Here is a 24702-nt window from a genome sequence, read left to right on the forward strand (position 1 = left end):
AAAACAAAGAAATCTGTAAAAATACAATCCGTCTAGAAAATTATGAGAAAAGAAAACAGTTATCATGTATAATGCACTTGATCATTTCAAAGCCATTTAGATATTTCTAATTTGCTTAATTGTTTATCTTTCACTTAACAAAATTAAGTCAACCTAAAATCTAATTTCATTGGTTAGACTTATTCTGTTGAGCGCTGTAATATCCGCTAGTGGATATAGCACATTCGTTCAAAATGTTATTGGATATTTCTCATTACAACATGGTATTATAAGGACATAATATGAGACCTTGATCATTACAAGAGATCTTATGAGTTGAACAAAGTTCCTACTCAAGGAATCTGAGATCTTGAAAAATCTCTCATTGGATTCTTATCTTGATACGAACCTTTCATTCAAAACAACGTTTGGAATTTTTGCTTTTTTCTAACCTTGATATCATTAGTTGATTGATAATTATTAGCATACGTGTGAACTTTGGTGCCTTCTATTCAGCTTGTTCCATCATTGCGTTACCATTTCTTTTTTGTCACGAGTTTTTAATGGAACACATATGATAGATAACGGTCCAACATTGTTTAGAAGTGTTTCACATGATGTTGATGATATTATACTTTAATTATGGGAGATTCAACACCCGCATTCGGATTAATTAGCAACGTCATTAAGCAAGCATTATCGATAATTACACGAAAATCATCATCAATGAATAAATTGAATTTTATTGAACCGTGTTAGTCCATAACTTCTTAAATCCCAAAATTATAGTTATAAATGAGTAACTCTCCTCCCTCTTAAAGAAGGTAATACAAACTCTAATCTTAAATACATACCACTCTTATCCTTAAAACTGACTTGAACGTCATAATATTATCTAGTATTTTTATAAAAAAAATCAAAAACAATAATAAAGAAAATTCCGTTTTTTAAGAATATTTTGTAATAACAACATTTTGCTTTAGCAAAGTTTTTTTTGCACTAAAACAAGATCAACAAGATTAAAGAGACTTTTTTTTCTTAACACTATGTCCACTTTTATTTTCCCATCCATTCATTCTACACAAATAAATAAATAAAAAATTTAAAAACACTGTACGCAGAAACCAAATTTTAAGATAAATATTTTTTAAAAATACAAAATAAAATCATGAAAAGAAACAGTGCTAAATAAGAAAATAAAAACAAAATAATGTTAAATAGAAAAATAAAAACAAATGAAAATTGAGAAATAAAAGTAAAATTAGTTATTTGAAGAAAAAAGTCGACCAAAGCTGTAGATGAATATGAGTCAACAGAAACTGTTAGGTCAAAATTCTTTTACGCACTTTTTCATGGGACTTCGGAACCACTTGCACTTGGCTTAGACCTGTTGGAGCCAACCCTTTTTACATGCTATCATTGTGTCGATAGTGTTGATTCAAATACTTATATTTTAATTTTTTTTTTCATTCTTAAAGATAAATTATATTTTTGGTTTTAAATTTTTTTAGTATTTTTTCCTTATATTTTTTATATCAACTAATAATGTTAGTCATATTAATAATATAATCACTCGTCATGTTATAGAAAAAAATGTCATGCTCATTAACTAATTTGCACATATGAGAAATTAAAAACGCAATTTTTAAAAATTACTTGTTATTAGAGTTTTTTTATTTATTATTATTAACATTGTTAAGAGTCTTTAATCATTTGCAAGTCAATGTTTGTTTATTAACGTTGCTAAGAGGAAAACATATTTTAGTCTAAGAATTAAAAGTTAAGTTTGTAAAAAGTATAACTAATTATTTTTTATTAATAATGATAATTACAAAATCAAAGATCTCGAGTATCTATTGAAGTTAGACTAACACTTTTTTTTTTCAATGTGTTTAAAATAGTTCATATTCTCTTACTTTCAAGAATACAAATATTTTTCATTTCAAATTCAAGATGTCACAAACTTCAGTCGAGATTTATAATACAATAACTTCTTAAAAAATCGCAAGCAAGAATCACAAACTTAATAGATAATTTGCCAATAAGTTAAAGGACCCTTCACATAAATCAAAGTCCATACTTATGAATGAATTTTGTTAATTTTAAGACTGCTTTATGTACATATATAACTATAGTGATTATGTACTTGTATTACATAGTCGTTGAATTCTTTGCTGAATGGATAAACAATTGGTACCCTAGTCAAACGATTGTGGTAAATGAACTAGTTGAAGTATATATATATATATATATATATATATATATATATATATATATATATATATATATATATATATATATTAGGTAGAGAATGTTCGTCTCTTCTTTTCTTAAAAGAGGAATTTGCAAAGACATGTCCACATTAAAGATGTTTTGATAATCGCACATAAAGCTACTCCACGCAAACAACTTTTTTGAAAAGGTGAAAAATCGGTTTGTGAACACCGTTAGTCTTATTAGTTCATATCCTTTACTAAAGTATGACAAAAAAACTATCTAACCTAAACTTATTATGTCATGTCATGTATTAGAGAGTTGCAAAAATAAGAGATATGTATTTAATGCTCCATGAAGGGAATTTATTGCATCTTCAAGCTTAAACATGGACAAACGCATAAAGAAGACCTTCACAAGACCTCAAAATAGGTCCAAAGAATTTACAATGAATAATTTTTTCTTAATCTATATATATTGAAGATCTTTTGAAGAAGAAAGGTTTACAACCACGATGAAAAAAATAACATAACTCTTATAATCTTAAACAATCCCCAAGCCTTATTTTGTGAGCAAGAACATTGTTGTGTTTGTTAACAACCTAAAAGAGTATTATTGATCTTATATGTTGGAACAATTGGCTCTAGAAGGGGGGTTGTAAAGTGTTAGGCTTTTTCGTAAAGGACTAGACTAAACCTTCTAGCAAACAACCAGAACAAGCAACATAATAGATTTTTATATTGGTTCACCCAAATAAATGACTAAGTTCAAAACTCCCTTAAGCAGATTGCTTAAGAGGTTCCACTGACAATCAAATGATTATAAACTGAGTACACAAATCACTCCTAGTTAGACATGAGTACAAAAACCACTCCTTATTCTCACGAGTACACAAACTAGTATTAACTACCAAAACTAAACCCTAAACTCTCAATAGAAAGAGACATTATCATAAAGATCACAATTAAAGCTCATAGGGTAAGCTTCGCAATGTGAAGAATTACAAAGGTTATTGCTCACACCCACAAAGAACACTTTTATATCACTGTTAATCGAAAGAATGTATAGTAGATTTGTGTTATTTATCTTGCACTCTTGATAAAAAAATTTAGAAGATGACCATTGCAACTTTGAATCATTGATCTTTGTTGGTCATTAATGAGAATATTAATCTTTATTATCTTAAACGCTTGATAAGGAAAGTTCTGATTGCATCTTCAGATCACTTCCTTGACACGGCTTATGGAAACACACACATATATATACATATATATATATATATGTTAAGAATAATTAAACATAATTCCATAAATTAGGTTATAAGACCGTTGGTCATAAAAACACTTTCAATCATGGATAATATAAATAAAATCATTTCAAGAACTTAGTTTTAATCTATAAAGTATTTTATCATTATGGCTTATTTATAACTTTAATTTATATTCATATGCTATATATGTGGTCTATTAGACCATTGAACGCGAGACTTGTTATAGTTACTAGATGGTCTATTTTATCTTTCAACTGCAACAAAACACATGTTAGAATGCTCAGATAAATTCATCACATTTAAACATATACGACAGTTAAACATATAAATTAGTCAAATTGTTTAGTCAATATTAGTTATGCTCTAAATAATACTTGGATTTTAGCTAAGAGTGATTGCTTGTCTAAAAAACACTCAATGTTTAACCAAAAGTGGCTACAACCCAAATAATACTTTATTTTTAGCTGGGAGTGATTGGATTCCAAATAATACTTGTTTTGTACCTTGTAAAGTTAGTTTGATAGTGAAACTTGATCATGTTGAGTGTAATATGAATTTTTAGACAAAACGGTATAAGAATATCTACTATAAATCTCTCTACCTTTTATCTCTTGGAATTGAATATTATTGATTTGAAACTAACTAAAGAATGAGAATTTGTTAAAATGAATTTTACAAGTTTTTTTAACTGTGTAGTCAACTTGAGTTGCGTCTGACAATCTTCATCAAAAGTTATTCCTATGAAAACTTCTGGACATCTATGAACTTAAAACTTTGTCTAATTTCTTTACTTAGATGCTAATTTGAAAGAAAAAAAAATCAAAAAATTTAAATACACTATTTAACCCTTCCTTTTACTGCATTCTGTTTGTTTTTAAAAAATGGCCATCCCTCTTCAAGAAACTTCTAACCAGGTTTCCAAAAAAAATTGGAGGAAAAATGATCAAATCTAAGAAGCTTCTAGGGGAGTTTTGACTAGGAGCAAGGCTAGAGAGCTTGTGGAGGATCTCTACAAAGTCATAAAGCACTCTTAGAAAATGTATGAATAATAGAATAAATTAATTCCAAAATGCACATACAGTTAAGTATAGTTTGGATTGATTTCTAGAAAACAAAGCTTGTTTGGTTTGTAAAGTAAGCCTAATATGGAATAAAATAGCTAACCCTAGTTGTTTAGGTATAAAATGAAGTCCCACACTCCATTTGGGACGCTTGGTTTTGCCACCTTGGCTATAACCACATGCCTTCTCTTTATATTTAAATTTTTCATTTTCTTCCTCCATGATGGTTACACACAGCGTATAATAAATTTTTAACCTACAAATATAGTGATGTAGTTCGTCATGTCTACTCTAAAATAGCAACCAAATATTAAGAGGATAAATACTCAAAGAAAAACACTCATGGAGGTCCAACACAAGATTTCTTGTGAAGGAGACAGTAAATCTGGTAGAGTTTTTTTTTTTTTTTTTTTTTTAGCAAAAAAACACTCAGATGTTTGAGAATGATTTGTGTTTCAATTTGCTTTCAGTAAACTACATGTATGTAAACGGACCAGGATGAATTCCTGCATCTATAGCAAGATTCTCTTCAACAAAATCCCTTATCTAATGACTATTGCAGTAACCATTCAATAGGTATGATTTTGAAGAACAGTGGCTGGAGAACAATAGAGCCAGAGAGGATCCAATTTGATTATGGAATTGCATAGATCCAAATGCTGTTGCTTTAGTTAATAAGAAAAATTCATTATATATAAATGGGTACAAACCTCAATCCTATGCACATATTAAATAATTTCTGTTATGAACCACCGACATCCTAAAGTTATTCTACCGACATCCTAAAGTTATTCTGGACATTTGAAATCAAGTTAGGTAGATCAGTTAAGTGGTTAAGCTCTATGTACCTGGTTTTTTCCTTTTCATGGTACAAAACTCTGATTTAAAACACTTCAATTTAAATTTGTGCTATTTGAAATGAAAGATGATATATTCACAAACAATCTGTTCTAATTGATGATATAGAAAAAAGGATATTTTATTATTTTATATAAAAATTGAAATTTTAAAAGAAAAAGAAGAGAATTATATACTGAAATAAATAAGGTTGTCGGTGTATATTTTTCATTCGGAATAATGATTATCTTAGAAGTATATATAGATTTATATGTTTCAAATTCATATTACACTCAGAACACATGTAAAATAACTATAAACTACTCTGGTATTTAATATAGCTTTATTTTCAGAACTCGAACATAGATTACTGGGTAAATCAAAACAATCTCACATCAATTCATCTCTGCTCATTGCTAATCATTTTAGCATACAAGAGACAATTAATTATAGTGAGAACAGAGGGTTTTTTTTTCCTTTTCAAATGGTAGTTAAAGAGAATCATAGATTTGTTAATCAGTCAATATTTCAGAAAACCATATTGTCAATAGAAAGAAAGGATAGTTCGTCATTGATCAAATTCGGGCAAAAAACAGTAAGAAATAGATGAAAACTGACAACAACAACATCAGAAACATGACGAAGTTGAACTACGTACAAGGTGTTCTTATGATTCAACAATTAAGGTTCACAATACCAACCACAATTTAAACCAATGCTTATATCAGAATCTAAATCTACTCAAACTCCATTACCAAAGTGGCACTGTGTACAAATGACTAACTTCTATTTCCTACAAATGAAAACAAATAAAGCATACCATTCTTCTCTAATATACATCTCTTGCAAAGAAGAACAAATATCAAAAGCATGCATTCCTAGACAGAACATTCTGAAACTGAACTTGGTCTCTCTCTAGATGAAGAAGAATGTAAGAACTCAATGCAATCTTCCACAGCTTTAGCACGGTGGGAATCAGAGGGGTCTGACACTGAACGTGTTCTGACCAAAGAGGATGAAGAAACCTTCCGAGAGGATCTTTTTCTAATGGAAACAACTCTTATCGCACTTGCCACTTTTGCTCTTATTTGCTGCAAGAATCTCACCGGTGAAAATTTCGGGTCTTTTGGAAATCTGAAACCCCAAGTTCCGGTGACCCTCTTCTTGTTTCCTGAGCCTCTTCCACCACCACCACCACCACCACCTGTTTGCTTGAGAAACATGATTGGTTTCTCATTGAAATCAGGGGTAAAACATGTTTTTTCTGTTGTTCTCAACATCTAAGCTAATATGCTAAAGAAAAGACACTTGCTATATTGCCAAAAACAATAAAAAATTTGAATATTTTGTATCTATTTATTATGTAAGACAGAAAAACAGAAAAGAGACAGAGAGGGAATAGCAGTAAAAGGGGACAATGTAAGACAGTAAGACACTAGATTGGCACGGGAGTGTGTATATATAGAGATAATCTAAGTTAAGGAAACAAGGGATAATAGGTAGCTAAAGATAAAGCCTAGAGAGAGTGATGTTTCAGAAACATATAATTAAAGACATAGATAGGGATGTTTCAAACTCATAGCTTCAACTTGGCCACGAGAACAAACAATCTTATACCAGAGGTTAAGTGCATCTGAAATCATTCATGTGTGATATACGTCCGTGAGACATGCACACATGACATATGGGCCTATTATGGAATCAACACATTGACACATTTATTGTGGGTGGTAGGGGTACAATGATTAAACTATCTGTAGGTTCTAGGTGTCGTTTTTTTTAGGCTAAGCATGAACTATATCATCTGAATTGTGGAATTATCATGTTGTTTTGTTTGTAGTTTGGAGTGTTGGACTAACGTGGATTTATGTTTGTGTGTGAAAAATAAAAATAAAAACTAATGAAAAACAACTTTGATTTAAACAGAAGTCTACATATAGGATGGAATGAACGATACTTTTACTCGCATCCGATTCAAATCAATAGACATGATACTCAGGATTTGTTAATCTATTTTTATTAGGCTCATTAACATTAAATGATCACAATAATTATATAAATAAGTATAGATCCTAAAGGATCAGGTACACAATCATCTAATACTAAATACTGAGTGTCGAATGTCGAAATTTGATTTAAATGTCGGAGTGTCTTTTGCAGGTATCATCTGAATCTAAAGTTAGCGAGAAGGAGAAGCGAGAGAACGAGAGTGTGAAAGTTCAGCTAAAAAGAAGGAGTAAGATACCAACCAATCAAAAAAAAGTTTAAATCGTTCTCATGATTATAATCTCGTTCAACAACAGAAATCATAAATATTGATTTTATCTGACTCAGGAAACTAAAATATTTAGTTAATGAGTATATTAAAACATATGAATGTTATAAATACCATGTATGAAGTGGTGAAATAAAAGTATATGATGGAAATGGGAAGAGGAGAAAAGTATTGAGTGTCCTTTTCTCTGAGATCAAGAAGAGAAAAAGGGGAGGTTTTGGTCAAAAGGAAAAGTAGTGGAGAAACGAAGAATGAAGGGGAGACAAGAATGAAACAGTTAGAAGTTAAAAAAAAGGTGGTAATGGATATAAAGAAGAGGGAAGCGATGGATACTCTTCTAATCAGCGTTGCTTTTGAGGGTGCATATATGGCAGGGTCTACATGCTTTTTACTGCCTCTTTCCTTCTGTTTCTGAAATCTCAAATCTAGATATAAGGGCCCCAATATTATCTGCAACAAGAGAAAGAGAGGGAGAGGAATCTACTATGTTTGACCGTGAACAAACTGTAATAAGAAATTGGGGATTGCTTATTCATCGGTTTCTTCATACACGATTTACCAGCGTTTTACCAGTATTCAATGAGTGTCGGTGTTCTACCAATATCTCAGATACATATATTTGACATGAACAAATCATTTAAGAGAAATGTTTAAATATCGAGTATGATAAGTGTATACATGTTTAACCAGTGTTGAATGAGTGTTAGTGTTCTACCAGTATATCAGATACATATATTCGACATGAACATATCATTTAAGAGAAATGTTTAAATATCGAGTATGATAGGTGTATACACACAACTTGAGATATTCATGAGCTAAATTTGTTCCATTATAGTTTCCGCAGTTTCAGTTTATATTTTTTTTTAATAGTTAAATGTTATTTTTAAAATAAACATTTTAATTCCTATATAATTTTGAAAAGTTTATTTTTTATCAATATTTTTCTACTTATTAATGCAATGAATATTTCTAAAGAAAAGCAAACATATAATACAATGTTTAAAAAAATGTAAAATAAAAATAGATTATTTGTACTAGTATAGCAATTTAAGGAGTTAAGATTAGAATTACAGATAAATAAAACTATCTGCAAATGAACAATTCACGTTGACTTAAAAAATTATTTTGTTATATAAACTAAATATATATAGTAATTATTTATATTTATTTATATTTGGATAGTAATTATTCCAAAATCATATAAATATAATTTGATCTTTCAATAAATACTTATTCGATCTCTTTTATTTACTCAATAAACACTTTTAAAATATTTTTTTAAACTTTTATTAACTTTGAAAATTTTGTTCGGATGCTTCTTTAACAATCTCAACAATCATTCTCCCAGAGATTCAACTCAACCAATTTTAGCTCAGTTTCACTCAAAACATGGTAATATAAATTTACAATTTTCAGAAAAAAAGAATATTATTTTTCCAAATTGCCTAATAGTTTTTCATTTCAACTTAAGAAGTTAAAACGTATTTAAACACAATTAAAACAGATGAAAATGCGACTTCATAATTAAAGAATATGAAGTGTACTTTTTTTCTACAGTAACATTATTATCATAAAGGTTAGAAAAAGTATGCAAATTCCTTTTTCCCTCTTTGATGTACTGGTTTTTCGTGAAGCACGAGGTTTTGATTTATTTTTGAAACAAACGAGGCTGAGTTTGAAATATTAATTAAATGTTGTGTAAATGAAGAAAACTACTAATAAATGAATCTTGCTGAAAATGCAAACTGAAAATGCAGAAAATTTTGGGAATGGATTCCGTGGCTTTGGGGAAAATGCAGAGAACCTTTTACTTATCCCAAGTCGTTCAATTAAAGTGATGCTTTAGATTGTGCCACGTCTCTTGTATACATTTTATTATCTATTTTGACCTTCAGGTTTTAATGAAAAATTGTACAATAAGAAATATAAATATATTTTAAATTTAGTCTTCAATTAAATAATCACACACTCATTATTAGATTTGTTCATATTTTATAAAATTCCTTATAAATTTTTAATAGAAGTTTGTAAGAAATTTTTAATATCTCCAGCATAAATCAATAAATAAATAAAAAGTGACTGTTACATTGATCTTTGTTTGAAACTGATGTAATATGTTTCTCAACATATCACTAGTGCAAAAAATGCTTTTTACAACGATATATTAGGCTGGTTAAATGAGAACTGGTGTAAGTAAAAATGCGGTGACATTTTTGTAAAAATTTGGAACATATTACACCGGTTGGATAGTCTAACTGGTGTAATATATCATGCTCAGACAAAAAAAAGTTATAAAAAATTTTAAGTGTGAGCATGGTATGTTACACCAGTTGGACTATCCAATCGGTGTAATATATGTTGCCCAAAACAAACAAAAAATATTTTAAATATTTAACTTTAGGGCAGTGTATATTACATCGGTTGGATAGTCCAACCAGTGTAATATACCATACTCAAAACAAACAAAAAAGGTTATAAAAAAATTGAAGTATGAGCATGGTATATTACATCGGTTGGGCTATCCAACCAGTGTAATATATTTTGCCTGGAACAATAAAAAAAATTCAAAATAGTGACCCTGATGAAGTATATATTACACCAGTTAGATAGCTTAAGCGATGTCATATGTAGTGTTCAAAGAAAAAAAATTACAAGTTTTAAAAAAAGTATATAATACCGGTTGCGCTATACAACCAATGTTATATATCATTCTTGAATAAAAAAATATATTACTTTTAAATTTTAAATTTTCAAAAAGTTAATTTTAAATTTAATTATTAATTTAGTTCACAATTATTTATATAGATGATTAGTTTTATGTTGTATTTTAAATATATTGTATTATGTTGATCGTCTTGGTATTAGATCTAGGGGTGATCGACCCTCGACAATTTGTAATGTGTTTTATAATGTATTATATTTGGAATACATTTGTTGATTTAATTTTTGTATGTTGAACGCTTTAGTATTGAGTATGGGGATGACTGACCCTATGCAATTTGTAATGTGTTTTGTAATGTATTATATTTGGAATATAGTTGTTGTTTTAATTTTTATATGTTAAATGCTTTGGTATTGGGTTAGAGGGTAATCAACCCTCGACAATTTGTATTGCGTTTACATCAACTAAAAATTAGTTGACATTGATAGATGAGTTTTTCTATTACATAGTCATGGATCGAAGTTGGATAAATGAGAGTTGTATCCCTGATGTGTATGAAAATGTCGTCGAAGAATTTCTACAATTTGCTCAACGGAATGTAGAAGTTGTAAATGGAACATACTTTTGACCATGTGTTAATTGTTTGAATGAGATATTATTAGAAATTAAGTTGATGAGAGAACATGTTCTTTGTGATGGTTTCTTGAAAAATTATATAAAGTGGATATGGCATGGGGAATTTGTAGACGTAACACCTTTATCTGACTATCAATATTCTAATATACATTCCGAAGATCGCATGGCGAACATGATTTGTGATATTGGACAAGATAGTTTCCAGTGAGCACACATGTGTGATTCATTGAAAGATGATTCCAAAACACCTTGTTACCCTAGTTGTTCAAGTTTCACATGTTTGTCAGCAGTATTAAAATGAATTAATATTAAGGCAAGAAATGGGTGGATCCATAAAAGTTTCACTGAGTTGCTTGAGTTGTTTCATGAAATGCTTCCAAAAGATAATACATTGCCCGTCATTATGAGGCAAAGAAGATATTGTTCTGATGGGTATAGACTACAAGAAACTGCATGCATGTCCCAATGATTGCATATTGTATAGAAAAAGTTTAAATAATTGCATAAGTATCCAAGATGCGGGGTATCACAACACAAAGTAAAGGATGATGACAGTGAGGAAGATTATGTGAAAAAGGGTCCTCCTGCAAAAACATTATGGTATCTTCCAATCATTTTGTGATTTAAACATTTGTTTGCCAATATTAATGATGCAAAAAACCTCACGTGGCATGCAAATAGAAAAAAAATCTGATGGATTGTTACAACATGTTGTCGATTCACCGCAATGGAAGAAAATTGATTCTTTGTTTCTTGAGTTTAGGAGTGATCCAAGAAATCTTAGAATTGGTCTTGCAACAGATGGTATGAATCCTTACGGTAATTTAAGTAACAAACATAGTTTGTGGCCTGTTTTATCATTATTTATAATTTGTCGTATTGGTTGTGTATGAAGAGAAAATATATGATGTTGTATATGATGATATCAAGACCAAGACAACCTCGAAATGACATACATGTTTACTTAAGTCCATTAATCGAAGACTTTAAGTTTTTATGGGATCAAGGAGTTGATGTATTTGATGCATATGAGAAAGTCAATTTCAATTTGTGTGCGTTGTTATTTTGCACCATTAACGATTTTCCAACAAATAGGAATTTGAGCGATTACAGTGTTAAAGGACATAGTTCTTACCCGATATATGAAGAGAACACAAGTTACCATCAGCTTAAACATGGGAGGAAAACTTCTTATATTGGGCCTCCAAGGTTTATGAAACGTAATCACCCTTACAATAGAGTGAAGAAAGTTTTTAATGGATCTTGGAAGGACAAAATTGTACCCCCAGCCTTAATTGGTGTAAAACCGAATCTGCAATGTCAATGTGACTTTTGGAAAAACATAGAATAAAAACATTGTGAAGAACAATGGAAGAAGAAATTCATATTCTTTGAACTTCCATATTGGTCAAAGTTAGATGTTAGACATTTCATAGATGTAATGCATGTGGAAAAGAATGTATGTGATAGTATAATTGGCACGTTGTTGAATAATAAAGGAAAGATGAAAGATGGTATAAATGTTCGTAAAGATCTAGTTGAGATGGGTGTTCGCTTGGAGTTGTAGCCACATGAAACAAACATATTTGCCTCCAGCATGTCATACTTTATCAAAATTTGAAAAGTTAAGTTTTTGCGGGTGTTTGTGGGGAGTTAAAGTATTACAAGGATACTCTTCAAATATAAAAAGTCTTGTGTCAATGGAAGATCTGAAACTTATGTGCTTAAAATCTCATGATTGTTATTCGTGGAATTTTACAAAAAAGTGTTAAACATGTGATCACTCGCCTATGCATATTCTTCAATGTTATTTGATGAAAAGTTATTGATCCTAATAGCTATCATTATCTTGTGTCAACTAGAGATGTATTTTCCTCCTTCCTTTTTTGACATCATGGTTCATCTAATTGTTCATTTAGTGAGGGAAATTAGAATATATGGTCCTGTTTTTTTATGTTGGATGTACCTAGTTGAGCGATGCATGAAGATATTCAAAGGGTATGTGAAGAATTTGTACTGTCCAAAAGCATCTATTGTTGAGAGATACATTGTTGAGGAAGAAATTGGGTTTTGTACAACATATATGATAGAAGTAGAAGTCATAGGAGTTCCAAAGTCGAGGCATGAAGAAATGTGTGAAGGTAAAGGCACACGGGGTGTGAGGGTGGTTCAAAAAGACCAACATGAAGTTTTCCAAGCACATTTGTATATTTTGAACAACGCTGATGATGTTCTTCCTTATATAGATGCACACAAGATGTTGTTAAAGTTGATGAACCCTCGTGCAAATGAGAAATGCTTGTTGACTGAGCATAACAAGACCTTCTTGAAATGGTTTAAAGATAAAATTTGTTAAGAAGATTATGATATTGAGGAATTGAAATGGTTAGCACGAGGACCTAACTTTGACGTTATAACATGGACTGAGTACGATATTAATATGATGTCTTTTTATACAAAGACTGAAGATGAAAAAATTACTATGCAGAATAACAGTGTTACCCTTGAGGCAGAATCTATGCAATTTGCTAGTTCAAAAGACAATAATCTTATTGTGGCTACTCTAAGTTACTTTGGAGTAATTGAAGAAATCTAGGAGGTTGAATACGTCAAATTTAGAGTGTTTGTATATAAGTGTAAATGGGTTGATTGTAACACAAGAGTGCATGTAGATGACTTGGGTTTTACTTTGGTTGATGTTACAAAGATAGCGTGGAAGGAAGATCCTTTCATTACGGCTTACCAAGCAAAACAAGTTTTTTTATGTGAAAGATCCTTTTAATGAAAGGCTGTCAATTATCGTACAGGGGAGAATTGAACATGATGTTCATCCACAGGATAACTTAAGGGTCCAATCTGTAGAAAAATCTTCATTCTCAAGACAATTACCTCCTTTGAATGACGAAAATGATGTAGATGAAGTACATTCTACATGTCATGATCACAATAAAGGATTATGGGAGAACATTTTAACACTTCCACAATAGAAATCAAGTATTTTTATTAGCTCTTCTATTTAAAAATTTATGTTACTTAATTTAAATGTATATCTTAAATATGTTTTGATTTTTTGTAGGTCGATCACATGGTTGAGTCATCAAAGAAGACTAAAGACCCTACACGATTGAGAAATATTGTGATTAGGCATATGGATAATAATAGGGTTCTAGTTCAAATAAACCTTCGGACTAACAGGACATCAGACCCTAATCATGGTCAATTTGTAAGTTATTTGGGAGTCCTAGCTTGATCTAAGCTTTCTCCTTGACTGCGATCACGTAATAGAAGTAGACAAGAATCTCATTTTGAAAGATATTTGTGTAACTTATTTATTTAAATGTTATTAAATAATTTGTCTATTGAATTTACATTTTTATGATTTATTTATTATAATTTGTTGACAAATTTTGAGTTTGAGACTTCGAAATTGGTTTGGAGAAAAATAATGTCTTTAGTAACTACAAAATGGATGAGATAGTGGAGCAAAGCTCATAGTGATCTTCTCCTCCTCGTGGCCTCTCGATTTCTTACTAGTGACTTGGGCTTGTTCTCAGTTACTGTATCTGGGTTAACTCTCGGGTGTTGGATCTGGATCAACTCTCGACAACTGGGTCCAGGCTTACTCTCGATTGGGTGGATGTACATGTAAGGTGCTTCAATGATAAAGTTAGAATCAATTTAATAAATTTATCTAAAAAAACACACCACTTACCTGTTAAACAAATCACCTATTTATAGTGCTCATTATTGGGCTTTATTAACTTAATTGGGCTTTAACTTTTCACACATTGCCTTTACTAAATGTATTTTTAATAATTTGGGCTTATTCATTGGATTTTGATATAGTGCTAACTTTAGTTTACTTTTTATTTATAATTTTATTCTTCTTCTAACATATTTACGACCTCTCGGCCTAGCCAGTACACAACATATTAAAAAATCTAAAAGAGTTAGCCTTATGTAAACAATTACTAGAAGAAAGACTAGTAATAATAGGGGAGTGATCAAAACATTTATTAACGAGAACTTGATAAATAGAAGAGGACCATTCATCGAGGCACTCTTCATTACATAAAGCTTTATCAAGATTTATGATGTTTCTTGATTTTAGGATTGCACATTTTTAAAGGTTACTCTTTTGTTTATGATTTTTGGATTAACAATTATGGTGTGAAACCCAAAGAAGATTTCCACTGGACACGAACTTAACCAAGTGGTTAAGTAAGTGTGAAGGTTCACTTCTAGAGGGCAAAGAGAAAACACAATTATATGGTGATTTATATGATGATGGGTGAGAATGAAAAACACATAAGAAAAAGAAAACACAATGACATAGAAAATGGAGAAAAGTGATGCAAAGAAAGGAAGGAAAATGGTGAAGAGATGAAGAAAGCTTATGAAGATGGGAGGTTGTCACACCACTTGGAGGATGTGATACTCCAAGATGAGTGGTGTAGAGTCGCCACTTGAAGTGAAGAGCACTCAAGATAAGACCCAAGGATAATAGGAGACTCGACTCATTAAACACTCTCACGTAGTTTCTTTACTTCCAAAATTCAATGTGTTAAAATATATGAGGCAAGACACCCTTTATATAGGATAAAGTGACTTAGGGAGCAAGAGCGAGAGGGGTAGGGGGTAATTTGTGAGAAACCTTTTAGAAGGTAGGTCAAAGAAACCCTAAACCTAAGTGCACACGTCATGAAAGGTCGGCTTGGCACAAGCCCAATTTACTAAGTACACCCTACTCTAGCTTATTATTCTATTTGGACCCCGGAAAGAGCCAAAATTATTTACATAAACATGCCTTGTAAAAAGACCAGAAGAAAGAACATCTGATGCTTTGGCCTATGTCCAGTTCTTCTTCGGTTGAGGAACTTCTGATGTTTAGTGGGGCCTTATCTTAGATGTTGAGATGACTGACCTAATTATGAAGTGTCTGTGGGTCCTTAGTCATTTGCTTATCGAGTTGGGTTGTGTATCACTTTCTATCATTTCTCTGAAACCTCTCCTCTCATTATTCCAGTGTAATAGGAGCTAGAGAAAGACATATTAGTAAGATTATTAGTGTTAGTCCAATCAATGAACTTAATACAAAGAAATTTGATTAGGAGCAATTCCTCCTTTGCATGTGCAGAGATTTGGTTTCCATGTGGGGCACCATTTGGTGCCAATTTTGAAAAACGGAGGTGGTTGTATATGAATTGATGAATTGAAATTGCATGAGTCGAAAGGGAAGTCCACGTCAAACAAAGACGATAATGAGCAAAAACGGGGTTCACGGTTTTGGTACCTTTTATTCCTTCATGTATCAATTGCTTTTTGAGCCATCATATTAATATCTCACTCCCAGCAACTTTTCACTATTTGAACCACAGTTCTTATATTTACACTGTGTTTTCAAAAGCCTGGGCCCATTCTGCTGCCTAGCGTTTCGCTATTTGCACCAAGATTTTTATATATGCACTGTGTTTTAAAGCATGGGCTCATTCAGCTGGCCCAGCACTTTCGCTATCTGCCACCCCTTTTATTTATACACCTACCAGCTTTTAAAAAAATATAATAAATATTTTAAATTTTGAATTTTTAAAATAATTATTTGAGTAAATATATAATTGTATTTATCATCTTTTACTCAATACTCTTTTTTGTTAAAAATATAAAATACAAAAATTTCAAAATTTAAAATATTAACAAACAAAAACTCTTTTCTAAAAGAAGCCCAGTAACTACAGGCAGAGCTATGTAATCCTTGATTTTTTTTTTCTTAAACAAAATATGTAGGAGCGATATCAATCCTTGTCGGAATCATTTTTCTCAAAAATTCCACTTTACTTTTACAAAATAGATTCATTTTCTTAATTAGTGTAATTCTTATAAAATCAAATATGTTATTTTGAAAAAACAATCAGTAAATATTCTGTCAGAAGTGTTGTAAACCGAAAATTCACACCTCCCTTCTCCCTCTTGTACTTAGCTTTCTATTAATTCAACAAAGGATACAAAAGACGCGAATATAACTGAGAGCCAAAGTGTCCCTTTTTAGTGTTTGATAGGTAAGAGATGAAGTTGACAAGCGAGATTTGTGCAAATCAATGGTAAAACAATATCAAGAAGATGTAAACGAAGATATTAAAAGATAAAGATGATTCAAAGCGCAAACAAATGGTAAAACACATTGATGATGCATATCTAAACATTCCTATTTGATCGTCTACCACGGAAAAGAGATTAACAGTGCATAAAAGGAAAAAATCAAATCTAGAGATGTTCAAACCACAATGGATTAAGTTCATAGGGATAAAGAAAACATTTGAATAGCAAATACATGTTAAACACGCACATATCTTATCAAAGCCAACATTTCCATATTGAGCGTCTAATACGTGGAATATGACTTAATAGTGTAGAAAAGAGAATATTCAAGTGCAGAATTTATTCAAGCATCAACATTAAAATTAAATACAGATAAAGAAACATTTTGAAATGTTTATAATGACTCAAGAACATGTAGATTGTATTAGAGCAGAAGTTTCTATATCAAGCGTATAGCACATTGAAGGAGAAGAACAATGTGGCATATATGAGTTGATATTAAGTAAATAATATTAAAGCCTCAATGTTCATATTTGAAGATAAGGAAAGTATTTGAAATGCTTTACACTTTCAAGACACATAAAGAACAATATGAACACATATATTTTTATATTGAGCATCTAACAGGTATATTGAAGAATGAAGAACACAAAGCTTCTATGGTCACATTTATGATGACTACATAAAGACCTTGAAGATGAAAAGTACAATAGAGAAGTGTAAATAAAGAAAAACAAGCTTTCAAGAAGTTCATAAACGTGATTCATAGTTGTGTGATTAGGTTTATGCTATTTACATTACTATTGTAGAGCAAATTGTGAGATTGGGTTGTTTGCTTAACAATTGTAAATCTTCACACTATGAAGCATACCCTTAGAGATTTCATTGTTCTCTCAGTAAAGATGTTTCTTATTGTTAAGAGGTTTTGCTCTCAGGGGAAGAGTATGACTGGTTGCTTGGAGAGGTAGAAAATACTTGGTGACCTGCATAAGTGTAAGAGTATTGGGTTACCTACACAAGTGTAAGAATATTGGGTGACCTGAAGATGTGTAAAAATACTTGTGAACATGAAGAGGTGTTAGAATACTTGTGTACTTGGAAAGGTGAATAATACTTATAAAAAGGCTCTTGAGTGGGTTGGTTGAGGGGATTGAACATAGTCCTTATTGTTGGATGAACCAACATAAATATTTGTTCACTTTTCTCACTCCAATATGGTTTACTAACTACTTTTAATTGTTTCATATTCTAAGAATTGAGTGTAAGTCCCATTCAACCCCTCCGATTTCTGGAACCAATTGAACCTTCAACACTAGTCTTAATCTCCCCTCGAGATTAAGACCTCTTAACAATGAGAAACCTCTTTGATGAGGTAATAGTGAAACCTCTAAGAGTATTTTCACATAGTGAAGGATTTACAATGGTTTCGCTCACTACCCAATCTAACAAATTAATTTATAATAGCATATGCAAGTTGTACAAAACAAATCTTATCACATAACTATAAATCGCGTTTTTGTACTCTTTGAAAACTTGTATATCACTGTGTACATATTTTTGTAGTTTTTTTTTTGTCTTCAAGGTCTTTATATAGTCTTCAGAAATGTGACTATTGAAGCTTTGCGTTCTTTATTGTTTCATATAGCCGTCAGACGCTTAATATAGAAATATTTGCTCTTATTGATCTTGTGCGTCCTTGACGCGTGAGGAATTCCAAATTCTTTCTTTACATTCCTCATATATGAATGTTGTAACATGAATCTTATTAACTTCAACATCTTGATCAAATTGGCACATTGATATTCTTCTTTAATGTGTTACACGCTCGAAATGGAAACTTTAGCTCTGATGTGTTCTTTGCGTCTTTAAACAACTTCTTGCTCTCCAAATAATTTCTTTATCTCTAAAAAAATTGAATTTTGAAGCTTTATTTATCTTTGTGCTTAATTATTCTCTTCATCTTTGTGCTTAATTATTCTCTTCCCAATTCTATTCATTGACTTAGACATTTGAATAGGAATGCAAATTCCACATCTTTAACATGTACTGTGCTTTCAAATACTTTCTTTATTTGAAAGAAAGGTTTGAACATTTCTATACTTGAATCTTTCCTTTTTTTACTATCCATTTTAATATAAGTTTTGTATCTATATTTTGATTGGAAAATGATTTTATAATTCTTAAAATTGTATAAAATTTTTGATATGATAAGTTTAAGAAAGGATAAATTTAAAATTAAATGATATAAAAATATTAGAAATTATAATGTAATTATATAAAAAATATATATTGTGAATGTATATTTATCTCTATAGTGTTCAGGTCTCCGAAAATCAAATTCCTAATTGTTATAGGAATCCGTGTCGCTCTTATAAATATTTGATAGAGACTATTGTCACATGGGAAAAAATTTGGCAGTGTTCTGGTCTTGAGCTTGATTCTTTCATGTTAAAAAATATCCGAAAACAATAATTGTGTCAGGAGAGTGACCCAATAGCATATGCTCCCAGTTCCTTTTTGATTCCTCCAAGTTCTGCCATCAAAACAAGAATATCCATAGTTAGAGTCCTTGCATGTGCCTTAGATTCCTCTCTTTGCACCAACTCACACACCTTCTCTCTCTTCCTTCCGTGCACAACTTACAACTTACAACTTATCATATAATTAACCCAACTCTGTAACTTTATATTATTCTTCTCACGCATTTCCAATCATCATGACCAACTCTACAACGTTGTCTCTCTCTATAAATCACTCTCTCTCTCCTCCTTTTCCTACACCTCCCACACTCACCACAACCCCCTCTTTTTTTTCCATTTCCCCTCACAACTCTCTTAGATTTGCTTATATTCAATCCTTTCGGCCAAAACCCATTGCTCCCTTTTGCAGAAAAACACGATTCTGCTCTCTTCAGGGGTCATCGAGTGCGAAAAGTAGAAAAAGTTTGGCGCTTGGAACCACCCACATGACTATAGCAGAGGACAGTTTGTTGGAGGTGGTGGAGGAGGACGAAGAGAGTCCTCCTGATTTTTCTTTGCTCGACCCTGAGAGCAATTCGAGGCCTCGCAGAATTGCTCTCTTCGTTGAGCCTTCTCCTTTTGCGTGAGTTGATTTCTTAATCTGACTCTGCAATGTGCACTGTTTTTTGTTTTCAAAGATGAATCATGGGAGTTGGGTTGGGTCAGCCTTGGATTTCAGTTTCTGCAGCAGCTGACTAGTCTTGTTCTGATTCAGTGTTGACTTTTTGGTTTTTGATAAAGCTGCTCTTGACGTCTAAAAGATCAGATGGATTTGAATTTTGTTTTCAGAGACTTTTTTTTGTTTTTAAAAGAAATAGAAGGCTTTTTGTTTTATAGTACTTTTTTTCATCATTTTTTGTTTTATGATTTAACTAAGCTAGCTTTGTCTATGTATGTTTGGGAATAACCTTTTATTAGCTTGAAACTAATTCTTTAGTCTCACCATCAATAACGTGCTTCTCAGCTATTTTCTGCTGCTTTTCACCGTATTAGAAAACAGCTAGAGTGAGATAGAGAGAAGATAGAGGAGGATAAATGAGGCATAAATAATGTAATAAAAGGAGTGATAAATGTAAAATTTGATGGCAATTGAAGCTTATGTATGAATGAATGTTTGAGTGACCAGACATAAGTTTTAGGAAAAGTTGGTGGGAAATTAACCTCACATGTTTTCTACTTTCTGTCTGTGTTACATTTCCAATGTGATTATTGCATTGCACTTAGTTATTGATATGTGATCCTTCTTAAGATGTGTGGTGTCTGCTGTGGAAGGGAACACCTGTTCTTCAATTTAAACAGAATGTTCATCACAGCTGTATCTATTTTGCAGATATGTCTCAGGATACAAAAATCGTTTCCAGAATTTTATAAAATACCTTCGTGAAATGGGAGATGAGGTAGCTTTTCTCCCCTGTGGTTTATGTTTAAACACACTCATATCCTGTATTTTACTGTAACATTGTAAACCAAATGTTTGGCTTTATTTGTGCATGTTGTAGGTAATGGTCGTGACAACACATGAAGGAGTACCAAAGGAATTTCATGGAGCCAAATTAATTGGATCGCGAAGGTTGCGCCTTTGACTTCTTTAATTTTGTTAAAATATTTTTGCTTTTAAGCCATAAGGAACTTAAATTTATGTTTCTTCATCGTAGTGGGCAAATGGTTCAATTTATAAATTGCCATCGCACTCATATGCAACTACTAAGGAAAAGTATATTCATGGTATAGCACATTCTTGTAATTTTTCATAAAAGCTATTTTTTCTAGCTTCTAAGAAGTAACTTTTTTGGGTGTTTTGCTTTATCTCTTTTCAAACAACTTAGTTAACTGGCATAAAATTTTCAAATTATTTGGTTAGTTACAAAGAACGTTCCTAGTAAGTGCTCAAGGCATTCACATGTATTCATCAAATTTTAAATTTGGCTTCTATACTCCAAATTAGATTTAGAACGGTCCTATTTAAAATCTAATGTTCTTTGAACTTATGGTTGCTACCACAGTCATTGCTTTGCACTAATAATCTTCATTTAAACAAAAAAAAATGTAAAATGCAGCTTCCCCTGTCCCTGGTATCAAAAGGTACCCCTTTCTTTGGCACTTAGTCCAAGAATAATTTCTGCAGTTGCTCAGTTTAAGCCAGACATAATACATGCATCATCGCCAGGCATAATGGTTAGTGTGCAATCCCTCTGTCTCCTCATATATTATCTACAGCATTGTAAAGAACAATGTAGTTGAAAGAAACTCATTTATATCAAGATTGAGGCTGGTTGAACTTTCAGGTGTTTGGTGCTCTTATCATCGCAAAGCTGCTAAGTGTTCCTATTGTAATGTCCTATCACACCCACGTACCAGTGTAAGTTACATATCTTAGGTTAGTTTGGATAAACTTCTCATTCATTAAAACCAACTTGTGTATTTCAAGTTTGGAGAAGTTAGATGATAAAATAAAACTTCTACAAAACTTTAACTGGTTAAACTCTTACAAGGACTACTGAGAAGTTTATCCAAACCGAACATTACTCACATTTCATATTTTCTGAATGTATTCACATTTTTGAAGCTATGAGATGTCCATACTTCAGACTCGATCCACTAGTTATTGTGCTAATTTTTTTGCAGATACATTCCAAGATACACCTATAGCTGGTTGGTGCAACCCATGTGGTGGGTCATAAGTATGTATATGCACTCTTGCTTTCTTTTTTCCACTTGGAATCATATTATTGTGAAATAACATGATTTTTCTGTTGTAAACAGAATTTCTGCATACAGCAGCAGATCTTACTCTGGTGCCATCAGCTGCCATTGGAAGGGATCTTGAAGCAGCTAGAGCAACAGCAGGTGAACTCAAACACCCTTATCAAGTGATTACTTTGAGGTTTGCTCTGCTGATAACAGCAGCTGAGTCTTTATTAATCTTTGTCAGTGCCGCAGTCTTTTTGTCTATTATAACTCAGTTCTTCTGTTGATGTCCAGCTAACAAGATCCGTCTTTGGAACAAGGGTGTTGATTCTGAAAGTTTCCATCCACGATTCAAGTCCCATGAAATGAGACTAAGACTGAGGTGCAGACCATTTGTCATTTTCATGTGCCCGAAGTTTGACGAATAATGGTGTTTCCACTTATTCTTAATCTTGTTTCATACAGTAATGGTGAACCTGATAAGCCCTTAATAGTTCACGTTGGACGGCTTGGAGTTGAGAAGAGTTTAGATTTTCTCAAAAGGTACAGAACATTCTCAAAATTTCAAAATATGAACGTATGATTTTGCAGTCCATCAAGTGAAACATTGTTGAAAAAATTTCAGTTAGTTATTAATGCACTGAAGCTTAAAGATGGTTAAAACCTTTTTGAAGATATGTTTTATAAATGTTCCTTTTGAATGTCCCTGTTTATTTCTTCTTTCCTCATTTCTTTATAGTCCATTCCAGACCATATAATGAATATAGTTAACTTAACTCCTTCGTTTTACATTTGAAACATGTTTTGGCAGTCTCATGGATAGGCTTCCTGAAGCACGAATTGCCTTTATCGGAGATGGACCCTACAGGTGACTTGTTGTAATGTGTCTTTGTTTTCTTTGACCTACATCAAGTTATTTACTATGATCCATTTTGAATAAACTTTTAGTACGCAGTAATACAAGAAGAAAATAAGAGGTAAAATGAATCAAAAAGTTCAAATAAGCTTATGTACTTCAAGGTAAAATTAGACACTTAGACGAGAGTTTATAGAAAATTTGAAGTATAAATTTTAACACATGGAAGATCCAAGTTGAGTAGATTTATGATAGATAATTATTGTTACTTGAGTTGTCAGCTGAGATGTTAAGTTGCATAGTAATAGTTAACATAGAAGCTTATTAAAAAAATTGGATAGACTTGTGACTTTTAACTAGTTGCCTTTTGTTAGTGGATGTTTATGCACTCTTACATCTTTCTCTAATCATATTACTCTAGCATTGTGAGAAGGGTTTCCCTTGCCATTAAGTTATGCCATTTTCTTGTGTCTTGCCCTCTTCTTTTATCCCTGCCTATATCATAGTTTCACTGAAATGATCAAACATTATGATCTCCTATTTTGGGCATCTTTTATTAACATGAATTCCAAACTGACAGGGAGGACTTAGAGAAACTGTTTGAAGGCATGCCAGCAATCTTCACTGGAATGCTGGGAGGGGAAGAACTATCTCAAGCATATGCAAGTGGAGATGTGTTTGTTATGCCTTCAGAGTCAGAGACACTTGGCCTTGTTGTTTTGGAGGCCATGTCATCTGGGATCCCTGTGGTGGGAGCACGTGCTGGTGGCATCCCAGACATAATCCCTGAAGACCAAGATGGAAAAATTGGTTTCCTCTATACTCCAGGTGATCTAGAAGATTGTTTGAGCAAACTGAAACCTCTTTTGGAGGACAAAGAGTTGAGAGAAACAATGGGAATAGCTGCACGTTTGGAGATGGAGAAGTATGATTGGAGGGCAGCCACTAGAAAGATTCGCAATGAAAATTACAATGCTGCAATTTGGTTCTGGAACAAGAAAAGGGCTCAACTATTGAGACCCTTTCAATGGTTGGCTCAAAGGATTTTCCCTTCATCTCCTGATGAGGAAGTAGACTCACAGGCTTGTTGATGCAAAGAAAATGTGTTTTTCAAGCTTTGGACGGTTCCTTGAATGAATGATTGAATTGCTTTGGCTTTAAGTAAGGATAGTCGTGTGGTTGGTTATGTAATGCATTCATTTGACTGATGTACATAATGTGATCAAAATTATGGGTTTTGCCTTGTAAAGTGGGTTAAAGTCGAGTGTCATTCATATTAATGTAATGGATAGTGTAAGATACATATTATGCAACTAGTTAAGGAAGAATCATTCATGTTCTAGAGCACAAACCTGCAATAACATACTAGAAAATTAGTTATTAAATACAAAAAAAAAAAAAAATTGGCCTTATTTGAAGATCTAGATGCATGTTGAAAATTTGACAAGACATGCAAATGTGTGTCGAAGTGTAGTTTTCATTACTTTTAAATTTATGAGTTTTTATTGTTTCCCATATTAAGACAAACGAGTTTTTAAATGATAAGACAAAAGTCTTCTATGAAAGCCATGTTTAAGAAACTCATGTTTGGGTTTGTCATATTCTA

At 31.8% G+C, this 24702-nt stretch overlaps 1 protein-coding gene across 1 annotated transcript; it reads left to right on the forward strand.

The window, feature by feature from the left end:
* The first annotated feature begins 19434 nt into the window (after positions 1 to 19434).
* On the forward strand, positions 19435 to 24447 carry LOC137818512 (sulfoquinovosyl transferase SQD2-like). The gene is made up of 11 exons (XM_068621982.1): positions 19435 to 20135; positions 20883 to 20949; positions 21052 to 21122; positions 21610 to 21727; positions 21838 to 21911; positions 22178 to 22233; positions 22316 to 22399; positions 22535 to 22622; positions 22706 to 22783; positions 23052 to 23108; positions 23677 to 24447. The coding sequence occupies exons 1-11, from the start codon at positions 19750 to 19752 to the stop codon at positions 24185 to 24187; spliced, it is 1590 nt and encodes a 529-aa protein (XP_068478083.1). The 5' UTR covers positions 19435 to 19749; the 3' UTR covers positions 24188 to 24447.
* The last annotated feature ends 255 nt before the right edge of the window (positions 24448 to 24702 follow it).

The sequence above is a fragment of the Phaseolus vulgaris genome, chromosome 10 (genome assembly GCF_000499845.2).
Source record: "Phaseolus vulgaris cultivar G19833 chromosome 10, P. vulgaris v2.0, whole genome shotgun sequence".
NCBI classification, from domain to species: Eukaryota; Viridiplantae; Streptophyta; class Magnoliopsida; order Fabales; family Fabaceae; genus Phaseolus; species Phaseolus vulgaris.

What these genes read in the sequence shown, in the direction of transcription:
- LOC137818512 (XM_068621982.1), top strand. Translation starts at nt 19,750, where the DNA reads ATGACCAACTCTACAACGTTGTCTCTCTCTATAAATCACTCTCTCTCT. An exon ending in TTCGTGAAATGGGAGATGAG is followed by an intron (nt 20,950 to 21,051) that starts GTAGCTTTTCTC and finishes TGCATGTTGTAG; the next exon opens with GTAATGGTCGTGACAACACA. An exon ending in AAATTAATTGGATCGCGAAG is followed by an intron (nt 21,123 to 21,609) that starts GTTGCGCCTTTG and finishes TGTAAAATGCAG; the next exon opens with CTTCCCCTGTCCCTGGTATC.